This window comes from Euprymna scolopes, chromosome 14 (genome assembly GCF_053919585.1).
Source record: "Euprymna scolopes isolate OS-2025 chromosome 14, ASM5391958v1, whole genome shotgun sequence".
Taxonomy (NCBI): Eukaryota; Metazoa; Mollusca; class Cephalopoda; order Sepiida; family Sepiolidae; genus Euprymna; species Euprymna scolopes.
Window position 1 is genome coordinate 82,018,682 of NC_136495.1, and position 14,412 is coordinate 82,033,093.

A 14,412-nucleotide genomic window follows, 5' to 3' on the forward strand; every position below is an offset into this window, starting at 1 on the left:
AACTCAAGAACACAAAAATACTTCTGTTGACGAGTCGTAATATTTTCTTTGCTGTCGCTGTCAGATGTACGAGCCATGTGACAATCATAGATGACTAAGAAATCTGATCTTTCAAACACTCACTCCCCCAATCTGATTCGTATATTTACTTACGAAATATTTGATCATGAAATAAAGTATTTTTTTAATCACCCTGTATGTTAGAACATATCAAGTTAACATTATTTTTTTCAACAGATATTTAATTTGGATTGTATGTTATTGCGACTTACCAACGCAAATCGGTAATTCCGTCGACCATTCATTGCCATTACACATTGCTGAAATGGCGCCAACTAAATCGAATCCTCTCTTACACCGGAAGTAGACGAGCCTCTTCTGTGACGTGTACTTGGGTCGAAGATTTTTTATTTTCCGGATGCGTGGACATTTTGAAACTGAAAATATAAATCAGAAAGATTGTCGTATGGTCGGGCGGTATATAAACATGGTCTATCTAGCTGGTGTCTCTTTAACGCTGTGACGTGTCGATATATATATATATATATATATATATATATATATATATATATATATATATATATATATATGTGTGTGTGTGTGTGTGTGTGTGTGTGTTTTAACATTATGTGATCGTCTAGTTCCTTGAATGTGCGTATAACGTCTATTGATCGTCTTTAATGTTCATGTGTGTGGATATTTTTTTTATTAACCATGTGTATAACAATTATTGACAATGACAACTTACACAGACAGTCTTTACCAAACAAACGGATAACATTGTCGGTAGGATCACCAACAAAAGACACATACCTTCACAAAGTTTATTTCGTGCTTTCTGAAATTAAAGATGCTTTTCATTCGAAAAGGGAAACGCCAAGACGTGAATTATATTTGTATATAGTCATTTATTTCCATGCTGGGCCCATTCTCGGAGTTTGAGCACACGTCTACATTTTGCTATTTCGCCCAAACATCAACTTCAAGTTTAAACCTTGGAGTAATAAACCTCCGTCTGTCCGCTAACGCGTTGGGCCTCGAATTAACTTTTCTACGTGTATCTCTACACTATCTCATTGCGTCATTAACTCCACGTGACCAAAACACAAATCAGATGATCCACCTTCGTCATGTATTTATGTTAGTTAGCATTCTTTTCACTAATATTTTTGGGAACTATTTTAGCATAAATAATTTTTATCCTAAAAATACCTTTCGTTTTGATAATATTTCTATTTTTGGAAATATCAATAACGATCATAATAATAATCGTCCAGCTAACTTGGCATAGCCCGGACTAACTATGTAACAAGATACAATTCTTAAAAACAATAAATAAATAAAGAAAAGAAACAATACAAACGTTTTCCATCACAGAAACAAAGCTGTAGAGGTTGCTTTTTCTTAATGCGTGGAGTTCGAGATCACGTGACAACGAAACGACTAATCATTACTTTAGTCACGTTATCATCGATGTTCAAAGCACATTTTTCCTTTTTCGATTTTTTAGCTAACATTCTGGAAGAAAGGTAACACGTTTGCCAAAAATTCCTCTATCCTTTTCCCCTTTTGCTTGAATGATTGAAACGAGGGCATTCGTTTTACTCTTCAAGTTTTATTCATACTCTCTCTCTTCACCAACAAACTACTTCTGTTAAGTCACCTTTGTGACAACATGCGGTGAGTTTTCCATATTTTTATACCCGTTGCATTCGACATCTCTTTGCACATACTGTTTACACTCGCTTTTTTATTTTTCCACGCAATAAAAATTTATGATATGCATTGAATATATCGTAAACTACTTGTGAGCGAAAATATATATTATTACTTATATTTTTACAACAACGAAGTTTTATTTTATTTTATTTGCCGCTTTGTTTATGAATACAAACAATAAAGAGGCTAGTTAATCTTTTTGGTCAACAGTGTGTGTGCATATATATATATATATATATATATATATATATATATATATATATATATATATATATATATATATATAGGAAAAATCGACATGTGTAACTAAACAGATAAAACGGTAATAAAAAATAATACATATATTTGCTCTGCAATAGTATTGAGCACTTTCTTCAGGTTTTTACTAATTATCATTTTTACTATATATATATATATATATATATATATATATATATATATATATATATATATATATATATATAAGGCGAAACGATAAAGTCTCGCTCTAAAAAAACAACACTACGGCTTTATTTTTTAAATTTTTATTGAAAAAATTAATTTAGGTAATTTGATTATGTAGTAGAGCTGACATATACTCAATATAGCTACCTTTTCTACAAGTGCTGGCAGGAGCTCGGTGAATACTTGGCGAATGGCAGTGATCAGGCTGGCTTTATAAGAGGTCATGTTGATGATATTCTCGACGTATAACCAAACGAAGTAGTCCAGCGGGCTCAGGTCGGGGGAGAAGGGGAGCCAGTGGGAGAAGATTACAAAGTTGTAGCATTCCTTCTAAAACCAAGCCTGGGTCTCTTTAGACTTGTGGGCCGGCGCCAAGTTCTGCTGCCACTTCCAGGATTCGCCAGCGGCCATCTGATTGCAGCAGGGGATCACTACACTTTTCAGAACATCCAGGTACACTTTGGTGTTGACTTTCAAGCCGACTTCGAAGATGTGAGGTGGCATGATGTAGGCCTCACTTGAAACCACACCAAAGACCATAATCGTGGCCAGAAACTTTGTTTTCATCACCCTGGACACGTCCTTGTTATTCATGGCAATCCCGTGATTTATTTTGAGGGTGCTGGCAATGGTTCTGTTGTCATAACTTGGATCAGTAGAGAGCAGAAGTTGTACAGCGGCACATCTCCGATTTTGTTCGTTGAATATTGTGTCACTTTCAGACATTATAGAATGCTGCTATCGCTCTTGTGATTTGTACACAACTGACCAACTAATAGATGATCTGCAACAAAAAAAGAAAACCGATTTTCATCAAACGGAAAAGGAATCTTATTGTATTTGTAGGGCGACAACTTTACCGTTCCACCCTGTATATATAATTGGATATCTTTTTGGGGACACAGAATTTTATAATAGCTAAATATAGACCAAATTTTAACATAATGAATTAAAAAAGGTAAAAGTGAAAGAGCTAGCTAACTGGTTTCATACCTAGCTCAACAGAGCTAAATCGAGGGTTAATAACGAAAAAAATAATATGAAATGAAAATATGGCACACAAAAAAGCGAGGGGAAAAATAAAAAGAATCAAATAGAAATCACATTAAGATTTTCTTTTTGCTAACAAAGAGAAGGTCTCAAGGCTTAATATAAATAGTTTCTAGAATTTGTAAATGAAATAACGAGTATGCTTTGCTCAGAATGGAGAACAAACCAACACTGACCCTTGAGGCACAAACACGGCTACTTATGAGGTGTTCACTAATGGCCGAATTGCATGTATTATTCAAAACATTTGACGGTGAATAATTTGCATGACGAATCTTAGATGGAATATGTTGTTTCACACGTCCACTTAATATAGTGCAAACTGCAACTACATTTAAATGAATAAACAATAGTGATTATGGTGATGGGGAGGACGTATTCTCAGAGTGTCGAACAGTCACTGACATATTGGCAAATCTGCCGCTAACATTACATAGCCAAGGTTGGCGAAGGCAAATACAAGGGGCGTGCAGTTGTCTGATCTAGCTGAAATTTTGCATGTGCAATGATTTATATCTCTACGGGGTATGTGGCAAATTACAGCTCTGAACTAACTGTGGTTTCTGTTTTACAGGTGTTTGGACTGAGTCAGGTGTGAAATGGAGCCTGTTGAATGTCGAGCAGTGATCCGGTTTTTGTATTTGAAAGGACGCACACCACAGGAGGCTTTTGATGAAATGAAAGAAACTTATGGTGATAATGCCCCATCATATGATCTTGTAAAACGCTGGCATCGTGAATTTAAACATGGCCGGAAGTCTGTGGAAACATCTAACAGACCTGGTCGCCCCCCCTTCTGCAATTGATGCGGCATCTGTCCGCCAAGTTAAGGCTGCTATTTTGGAAGATCGGCGCATTACTATTCACCAAATAGCTCAAGATGTCAAGATTAGTACAGGGTCATTCATGACCATTTGCATATGCATAAGGTATCTGCCAGATGGATTCCCAGGTTGCTCACACCATTCCAGAAGCGAGAACGCGTCGAGTGCTCGAGGATGAATTTGGAGATGTGCCAAGAAGATGAGTCAAAGTTTTTCAAAAGACTACTTACAAAGGATGAAACTTGGGTCCATCACTATGATCCAGAGACCAAAGCCCAGTCAATGCAGTGGAAGCACTTGCACTAACCACCTCCAAAGAAGGCAAGAGTGCAGCCCTCCGTTGGCAAGGTCATGCTCACAGTCTTCTGGGACCAGGACGGAGTAGTGATGACAGATTTCCTGGCAAAGGGTACCACAATTACAAGAGCCTATTATGCTTCACTTTTGAGGAAATTAAGGGCAGCTATCAAAATCAAGAGGCGGGGCAAGATCAGCAAAGCTACCCTCCTCCTGCAGGACAACACTCCGGTCCACAGCTCGCATGTCGCCAGATCAGAAGTACGGGCGTGTGGTTATAAAATCCTTCCCCATCCTCCATACTCTCCTGACCTTGCACCATCTGACTTTCACCTCTTCCCAGCCATGATTATGACAAAAGCTTCCAATGAAGTTATTTTTGAAAGGAAAGCGTTTCCCAGATGATGCAGCCTTGATTTCTGAAGTCACCTCGTGGTTGGAGGACCAACCTGGGGTGTTCTACAAAAACGGTCTCCAGATCTGCATCAAACGATGGGAGAAATGCATACCTCTGGGTGGTTCCTATGTAGAGAAAGACTAATAACTGTGCCAAGTTTCGTTTCTCTACTCCTATGGGAAGTGGGTCAGAAGCATTACTTATTGCACGCCCTCATAGGACATCTGGTTACTGTGGTTTCTACGATTTTATAAAAATCAGAAACCTTATTTTTTATTGTGGAATTCACAAAATATGTGGAAGATTGATGAAATAGCTTTTGTCACAGTAACCAAATTAACTGGGGTGTATGTAGAGAAGTAATAATAATAATAGGAGTCTCAATAAAAAAGATAAGGCACCTCCACAAATGCAACTCATTTTTATAATGAATACAAATACAAATGAATTGAATCTGGGGAGGACTGCACCTTTCATGCAGGACTCCGAGCTTTCCGGGCAGCACTTCTGTCATTAGAGTATCGAGTTTGTCAAATCAAAGAAAGTAAATTATTACACTGTTAGGGAATCTGTGAAGAGATCTGTTGGTGTAAAAATAAAGTGGAACACAGAAGAGCACAAGTTTGCAGTGGAATGTAAGAGCGGAATTGGATGGTCATACAAGAGTAATTGAAAAGATGACACTGAGGTACTGGGAAGAACGAGGTATGTTTGAAATGACAGAAAATAAGCTGCTGAATCAGATAATACTACTACTTAGTACAAGATGGCTTACGCTAGTTGAAATAGGATCGATCAAGGGGAGAATAGTAAACAGCCAATTGCACAGTGCATCAGCCGGTGGCATTGACCATGCTAAATTCTTCCTCGAATCTGATTCTGTTAAAACACTTTCAGAAATGTCTCAATTGTGCCAAGAGATAGAAGAAGAAAGTAGAAAAGGCATTATGTGAATGATATATAATGATATAGTTAAAAAAGAGAGGATAGCTTACTTAATAATAGTGAGATCTCCAGTGTGAAAATAACAGATGATGAATTAAATTTGTTGAATAGACGGAAAGAATTAATTAGAAGTAGTGAAAAAGGAAAGATTTTTAATTGCAAGAATATTGACCAGATAAAATTAAAGAATGCGACAAATAAAGTGAACAGAGTAATGAATAAGGTGTCACTGGAGAGCATAACATATGTCAGAGACATTTTGCAAGCAGGAGATGTATTGGTTGGTGAGACGGTAGGGGTGAAAGAACCAAAAATGAAACAGAAAAAAGAACCTAATTGAAGAAGAAGAATTAAAGATGACCTGAAGAGATTAAGGGAAGATCTAGGTCAACTTCAGGCATGGTTCAAAGAACAGGAAAAAATGCAAACAAGGAGAAAGAAAAAAAAAAGAAATAGATAGACGATATAAATTGAAAGCCAAGGGGTTTAATACCACTATGGAAGAGATAAAGTAGCAGATTATGACAAAAGCTTCCAACATTAGGAAGTATGATAACAGAATTCAGCAGTTTAATGACGACAAGTTATTCAAAACAAACCAGTCAAGGTTTTTTTAGAATCTGGAAAGAGGTGAAACCAAAACAGTGGCTCCTAACCCTCAAGAAGCTACAAAGTTTTGGTCAAGTACATGGTCAAGATTTCCCACAAGATTGATGTTAACTTGGTCGCTAGAGTAAGTGAAAGATTGGAACGGCATAAACAAGTGGATGTCCACATTTCTGTTGAAGATTTAAGAAAACAAATGAAGTTCATGCCTAAGTGAAAAGGACTCGGACCTGATAAAACATGGGTACCGGTTGCGATCTTTCACAGGAATCCATGAGAGGCTTGCTGTTTCTCTGGATGATTGTGTCAGATATCAGAATGAGAAAAAAAACTTGAATGTAGCTTGAATAGATTACAAGAAAGCTTATGATATGGTGCCGCATTCGTGGGTATTCAGGGCATTGAAAATGGTAGAGGTGGCTAAAAATATAATTGAGTTCCAAGAGAAAAATATGAGCAGTTGGAAAACCAACCTTTTTTTCTGATGGAAAACTATTAGGGACAGTCAACATCAGACGTGGTATCTTCCAAGGAGATTCCTTTTTGTAACTTCTATTCATAATAGCACTCATACCATTGACACATAAGAGAGACAAAGATGGGATACTAACTTGAGAAGAATGGACCGAAGATCAGCCACATGCTATTTATAGACGATTTGAAATTGTTTGAAAAAACAGAAAAGGAAATTGACTCTCTGGTTGAAACTGTACAGCAATGGAGTGAAGACATAAATATGAAGTTTGGAAATTCCAAAGATGAAGTAGTCAGTCTTAAACGAGGGAAGAGAGGAGCCATGAAAGGCATCATTTTGCCAAATGATGATGATGATGATGATGATGATGATGATGATGATGATGATGATGATGATAATGATGATAATAATAATAACGATAATAATAATGATAATAATGATGATGATAATAATAATGATAATAATAATAATGATAATGATAATAATAGTAATAATAATAATGATGATAATAATAATTACAATAATAATAATAATAATAATAACGATAATAATAATGATGATAATAATAACGATAATAATAATGATAATAATGATGATGATAATAATAATGATAATAATAATAATGATAATAATAGTAATAATAATAATAATAATAATTATAATAATAATAACGATAATAATAATAATAATAATAATAATAATAATAATAATAATAATAATAATAATAGGTTAGGAGAAACGGAAATCAAAGAGTAGACTGACATCATAAGCAAACATCAATGATGAAAACAGTTAAAACCTTAAGAAACATTCTCTAATGTGGAAACCAATCAATATAAACTACATCCACTAACCAGCTAATTGGAAATTGCAACAGAAGCAAAATAAAAACATGAACGGAACATCAAATTAACCCAAAGGAACTGAAACTGCAAGAAATATCTCCAACGAAAAAAAGGGCACCAGCTGCAATTAATATCAGAAAAAAAAACAGCTGTGAAAGATCAAAGAATATGGAAAGACCAAGAAAAAAAAAAAAGCACCAGACAGTCACTGAAAGTGTACGGGGGGCACTGAAACCGTCAGGGGTGTATAGTCACCCAGATCTCAGAAAACACCAATTGTCATTAATGGTAAGCGGCGGTTGCGATAATCAAAAGATATTTGCAATGTTTATCGAAATAAGTGGAGAGTACTGGCAATCTGGGGATACTCATCGTATGACTCCAGAGAACACTATCAGTAAGTAATCTCCATGCTCCTACACTAATACAGAAAGACACGAAATAAGGAACGATCTCGAGCAACTACAGGCCAATAACCTGTTTACATACCATGTGGAAAATCCTAATGGTATAACTGAAAGAACTGAAAGCCATGATATCCAAATGAAATAAATTCGGAACAGATAAATGTGCACTGCAAAATTGGAGATGCTGAGAACATGGAACTGGCTAACCACGAGGAGATGAGAATGTTGCACAAATATGATGCCTATAAATATTTAGCAATTCTGAAAGCAGACACCATCAAATCTACAATAATGAAAGTGAAGATTGGAAGAGAATATCCGAAAATTCTTAGAAACAAAATTATATAGTAGAAATCAAGTTTAAGTAATAAACACCTAGGCAGTATCGTTAATAAGATACTCTGGATCATTTATAGGCGGTTCTAAAGAACTCAGGCATCTTCATCAGAAGACGAGAAACTAACGACCATATATAATTCATAACACTCGAAAGATGATACTGACTGACTCCACATGAAAAGGAACGAAGGGTAAAGAGGAAATATAGAAGACTGCGTAGAAGACACACAAAAACTACTTGGAAAATACCACAGCAAAAGAAATCGTCCAAATGAACAATGCAGGGAATAAAGAAACCAGAAACAAAAAATAAAAAAATAAAAGTTGCAAGAGAAAAAGCAACATGAACGATTTATAAGAATGACAAGAGAAGAAAATGACGAAAAACACTTGGACATGGCTAAGAAAAAGGACTTATGAACAGAGAAACAAAATCACTACTGACAGCTGGACAGAAAAATGCAATTAGAACTACCCACATTAAAATTAAAATAGATAAATAGATAGATACATGTAGACTCTGTGTACAAAGAGACGAAATGGTAAATCACATAATAAGTGAATCCAACAAACTAACCACGAAAGAATACAGAAAAACACACGACTACATTGGGGAAACTACACTGGGAACTCTATCAACGATTGCATTTCGAATATGCAAATGAATGGTAAAAACATGAATGGAGACAGTACTAGAAAACAAAAACAACAAAATACTTTGCGACATGGAAGTACAAACAGATAAACCCATCCAAGCGAGAAGACCAAACGTCATAATCATTAACAAGAATGAAAGAAATTGTGCCGAGCATGCGCGGAAGCGCACAAGCGTATAAATCGGGCCTACCTACGGTGAAAAGCGAACCCGGGACCTTTCGATTATAAATAATGAACTACACTCGCCTTACCCCAAAGTGACGATTTAGTTTCGCCCAACGGCTATGAAATGAACAAGCCGATAAGTGATTTGCGGGTATTTGATATACACTTCTTTAATAACGTGTCTCGCGTTATTGCATTTTTGTATCGTGGCGTGTCGATTCGGCGAGATTGTTCGGTTCTGCTTGGGAACGTGTGTGTCGATTCAACGGTATTTATTCGTGGCGTGGCATGTCGATTCGGCGGTGGTATTCAGAATTGCGTGGATGAATTTATTAAGGACCGTGTCGTCACACACACACACACACACACACACACACACACACACACACACACACACATATATATGACAATTTTGGCGGGGAGGGGGTACAGAATTTAATAATGGCTAAATACAGACCAATCAACATGATGATTTAAAAAATAAAAAATGAAAATAAAGGTTAGCTAACCAGGTTTCGTTCCTCGCCCAACAGAGCTAAATCGAGGAAAATACGATTTAAAAAAAGTCATGAATATGGCGGGGGAGAAAAAAAAAAGTGAAAAATAAACGGGGGAAAATTACATGGAAACTAAATTAAATCCTAAAAGATTTTCTTTTTGCTTGCAAAGAGAAGGTCTCAAAGACTTAATAAAAATAGTCTGTAGAATGTTTAAATGAAAGGGCGAGTGCGACTTACTTAAGATCGTAAACATGTCAGCACTGAAATTCGTGGCAGACGCATCGTTATTTATAAGGTGATCGCAAATCGCAGAACCATACGGATTATTCAGAACATCCGAGGGTGAAAAATTTGCATAACGGACCTTTGATGGTACATGTTGTTTCAAACGGAAATCCAATTTTTGCGATATTCGCCCAACATAAGGTTTATAAAAATTGGAAACTTTCTTAATAGTAGTTTCAACAATATCTAAGGGGTAACCATTGTTACAAAGGGTCTTAGTAATAAATTTAAGCTCGTCATCCAGATTAACTTCAGAACAAATCATCAAAGCCCTATGTGCTAAAGTCTTAATTAAATTGTATTTTTGGTTTGTATGACAATATATACATTTTATTCTGACGCTCTCTCTCCCTCGTGTAGCGATAGAAATTAGCAAATTGTATATTTTGCCGTTCTATCAGCCACAGAGTTAAGATTAAAAAAAAAAAATGGAACAAATACACGGAAATTGCCAGAGAACTGAAAGGAATATGAAATATTAAGAAAGTCAATATTATACCAATAATTGTAGGTGCACCACGAAAAGTCTCAACAACCTGGAAAAAAAGACTATGTGAAAAAGGAATCCAGGGGAAGACTGAGACTACAACGGACAGTAATAATGAAAACAGGTGAAATCTTAAAGAAAACACTCGAATGCAGAAACTAACAATATATAAACTACACCCCCAAAGTCATATGGAAACTGCAAAAGAAGTAAAACAAAAAGATGAAACGAACACAACATGAAACCAAGAGAACTGAAACTGCGAGAAATCCTGTGAACTGTGCCCCCCCCCAAAAAAAAGGTAACAGATAACAAAATAGTATTGAAAAGCTAAAGAGATGGAAGAACCGAAGAGGGAAGGCACTAACTAGACCTCCACTAGATGAGTGTATAGAGAACTCGAACCTTGGGTAGGCTTATGCCATCCAAATTTCAGTGGAGACTAATTGTCATTGCCAGTGAGAAATTTATAATAAACAACTGTTGCGACAATGCAGAGTCATTTACAAAGGTTATCAAAAAGGTAGAGAGTACTGAAAATCTGGGGAGACTTATTGTCACTCAGACTTCAGGGAACTCTGCTGAGTGAGCAATCTGTGATGGTAACTTATGCGAGAACTCTTAGTGAGTACAAATAATAATAATAATAATAATAATAATAATAATAATAATAATAATAATAATAATAATGCTAGCTCAACATCAATAGAAAAACTGGAGACACGACAAAGTCGCTCAGGTCTTACATTGGAATACATGCAAGTTTTACGAATTAGATCACAACGAGAAGTACAGCATAAACTAAAAGTGGTACAGGTAAACGACAATGGCAAACGTTTTTGGGACATGCGCATACAAACATATAAGGTCCTTGAACACTCCAAACTCGACAATCTTTTTAAGCAAAAACAAGAGAACTTGATCAATCATTGACATAGTCTGCCCATTCGATACTAGTGCAAGAGAAAGAACATGAAAAAAATTAAGGTTTGAAATGGGAATTAGTTAGACTATAGAAATATAAAGAAGTAAAGGTGATTCCATTGTAATTGGAACGCTTATGACTAAGAAAAGCCACCATAAATGACTTAATCAGATTGACGAGACAATTTCTTTTCCAATGTTACAAAAGGCTTGCTTGTTAGGAACAGTGAAAGTGCTGAGGTGCAGTTTGAATGTTTAAAGTGAAAGGAATTGATTTGAAAATCAACTAAAACATCTAAAAGTTGAGATTACTACAAAATAACAAAAACAATAATAACATGATGATGATGATGATGATGATGATGAACTCATCGTGTACATTACTCAGGTGCACTAAACCTCATAAAAGTGCACTTATATTACAATGACCAATGTGCAAAAGTCATTGAAATGAACAATGTATACGTTGTTATATACATGTTTGCATGTGGACGGAAGGGACATCAAATATTGTTTTGGCGAAATTTGGAAACGATGACAGTTTGAAAGGTTGCAATGCCTCAGTTGCTGACAACTGATGCTGACAGTTTGTTCCTACTTCAACAATTCTGAAAGTCGTTGGCTTTTTTCTGACTTTACAGCTGTGTTAGGCACATGGAGATAAAAAAGATGCTCTGGGTTGTTGTAAATGATGAGATGGTTATACTCGGCAATTTACTAACATACCGTCATTTATTATTTACAGTGAAATGGATTTCGGAAAATAAAAAAAGAAAAAGTCAAGAAGAAAAACTAAATAAGAAAAATCACAAACTGGTTTGATGTTTCTCTTTGTGTTTCAACTCTTTCATTAAAAGAATAAAGGATTCAATAATCACAGATGCAAATTGAATTTTATAAGCAAAATAACAAGAGGTTTAATCATAATAATAACTGATAATAATAAAAAGAAAAGAATAATCACATTTACAAATTTAATTTTTGTTGGAGAACAAAGAAGAAGCTGAATCCTAATATCTGATAATTATAAAAGGAAGGAAAATGTTTCATGCACTTTTAGAAAAGACACACAAATATTCCATTACTATTATTATTGAAACAGAAAAAAAGAAGAGGGAGCGCATGAGCGAAAGAGAGTTGTCTTCTTATTTCCTATCGATTAAATTTTTCTTATTGATTAGTTTTTTTAAATCGTATTTTTATGAGAGAGGGGAGAGAGAGGGGAGGAGGAGGAGGAGGAGGAGGAGGAGGATAATTTTTATCGATTAGTTTCGTTTAAATGATTTCAAGTAATACGCAGTAATAACATAAAATTGGAACCTGGCGAAAAAAAAGCTAGTTTTAAATATCTGTCTATTTTGTTTTATTTATAAACTGATGGCGAGTTCGTCATTCTGTTCAACCCAAACAACCGACATTTTGTATGAAGTGGACCCCGAAATAATAGTACAGATATTCTCGTGTCTCAAAAAGAAACTAATTATAAAAATGTCCTTCAATGCAAATCGAGGAAGCGGAAATGCCTACTTTTCGTAATAAGAAGTGTTTGTGCGATTTCAACATTGAACGACCGTTCGCGACCGCCGGCCTTCAATCACAATTAAAAGGTCTTACTCTTGACTAACTCGGCTAAAAAATGTTTATTTTATTTATTTATTTATTTGGGTTATGTTGTTGTTCTCTCTTTTCTTGTTCTTGCTTTTAAATCCTGGTGAAAGTCATTGGTAATAATGCAATATAGTTAATTGCTGAGAAAAATACAACAAATAACTTGAATTTTCCACCAACCTGTACGTAATTAACGTTCTGAAACTGTTTCTAAAGTTGTTTGTTTTATTTAAAAACTAGTAGGGATAGCCGGCGTTGCCCGGGCCCAGAATAAAATAGAAGTAAAATGTGTAATATCTTTTTATTAAAACTTCAGTCTGTCTCCGTCTCTTCTTTCTCCCGTTTCAGCATCGCTCGCCTTAACTATCTCTTTTTCAACTGGTTAGTTTAATTGTTGTTTAATAATTTATAGATTTGTGTTCCAGCCCACTTCTATTTCTACAAGAATATGAATATAAATGATCTTGATAAAACAACAGTAAAAAAAAAAATTATGTACACAATTTACCGAATGTAATATTGCAATATTACATAAAGATGGCGCCAATAGAAAACTATTTCCGTGTGTTACACCGTTTTCATCTTAAATTCTACGTAATTATGCAGAATGTAGAAACTATGCATAAATAAAATTTAGCGTAATACTTAAATGAAACCAATCATATAATAAGAATCCATAAAAAATGAATAAGTAACTAATTAACGCTTGTTTTTCAAAGAAATATGCAAATTAGTTAACCTTCGTTTAGTCGCTCTCATATCCATGACAAAATATATTAAAAAAAAAAAAAAAAAAAAAAAAAAAAAAAAAAAAAATTGTTTTAATAATTTTTAAATAGAAAAATTAACCCTTTAATATCAATGTCAGCTAATGAAATATCAATAAAGCTACTTTTTATAGAATGCTATTTTTACACACACACACACACACACACACACACACACACACACACACACATATATATATATATATAATTATTTACTATAATAATTATTAAATACCTACGGACACTAGTTTCATCTGGAAAAGAAAAGGACAAGATATTCTAGTAAAAATATAATAAATTTATAACTTACAATATTGCAGCATTAAGAATTGATTATATAATGTTATAAATTGAATTTAAAAAAATCTGAATGCTGTAATATTTTAAGTTATAAATTTATTATATTTTTTACTAGAATATCTTGTCCTTTTCCTTTCCAGTTTTAACAACTAGTCCTTTACTTTTCCATGTTTAAGCTTAACCATATTACTTTTCATGCTCACATTTTTCTGTTGTAATCCATGATTTTCCCAGGCTTCCAATAAATTCACTTGTTCTTTGTTTAATTTCAGTCTTTTTTTTGCCCCCATAAACACAATATGTAATAACAATGTACGACACTCGTCTGCTTTCAATAAAATCCCCCAATTATCTCCCTTTCATGCTAACAT

General features: G+C 34.7%; 1 protein-coding gene across 1 annotated transcript in view; it reads right to left on the reverse strand.

Moving 5' to 3' along the window:
* Positions 1 to 14,412, reverse strand: part of LOC145293134 (uncharacterized) — a 62,473-nt gene that overhangs the window by 44,563 nt on the left and 3,498 nt on the right. The window contains exon 2 of the mRNA XM_080139540.1: positions 273 to 437. Within this exon, the coding sequence (XP_079995666.1) occupies positions 273 to 437 (165 nt within the window). The remainder of the gene's footprint in view (positions 1 to 272; positions 438 to 14,412) is intronic.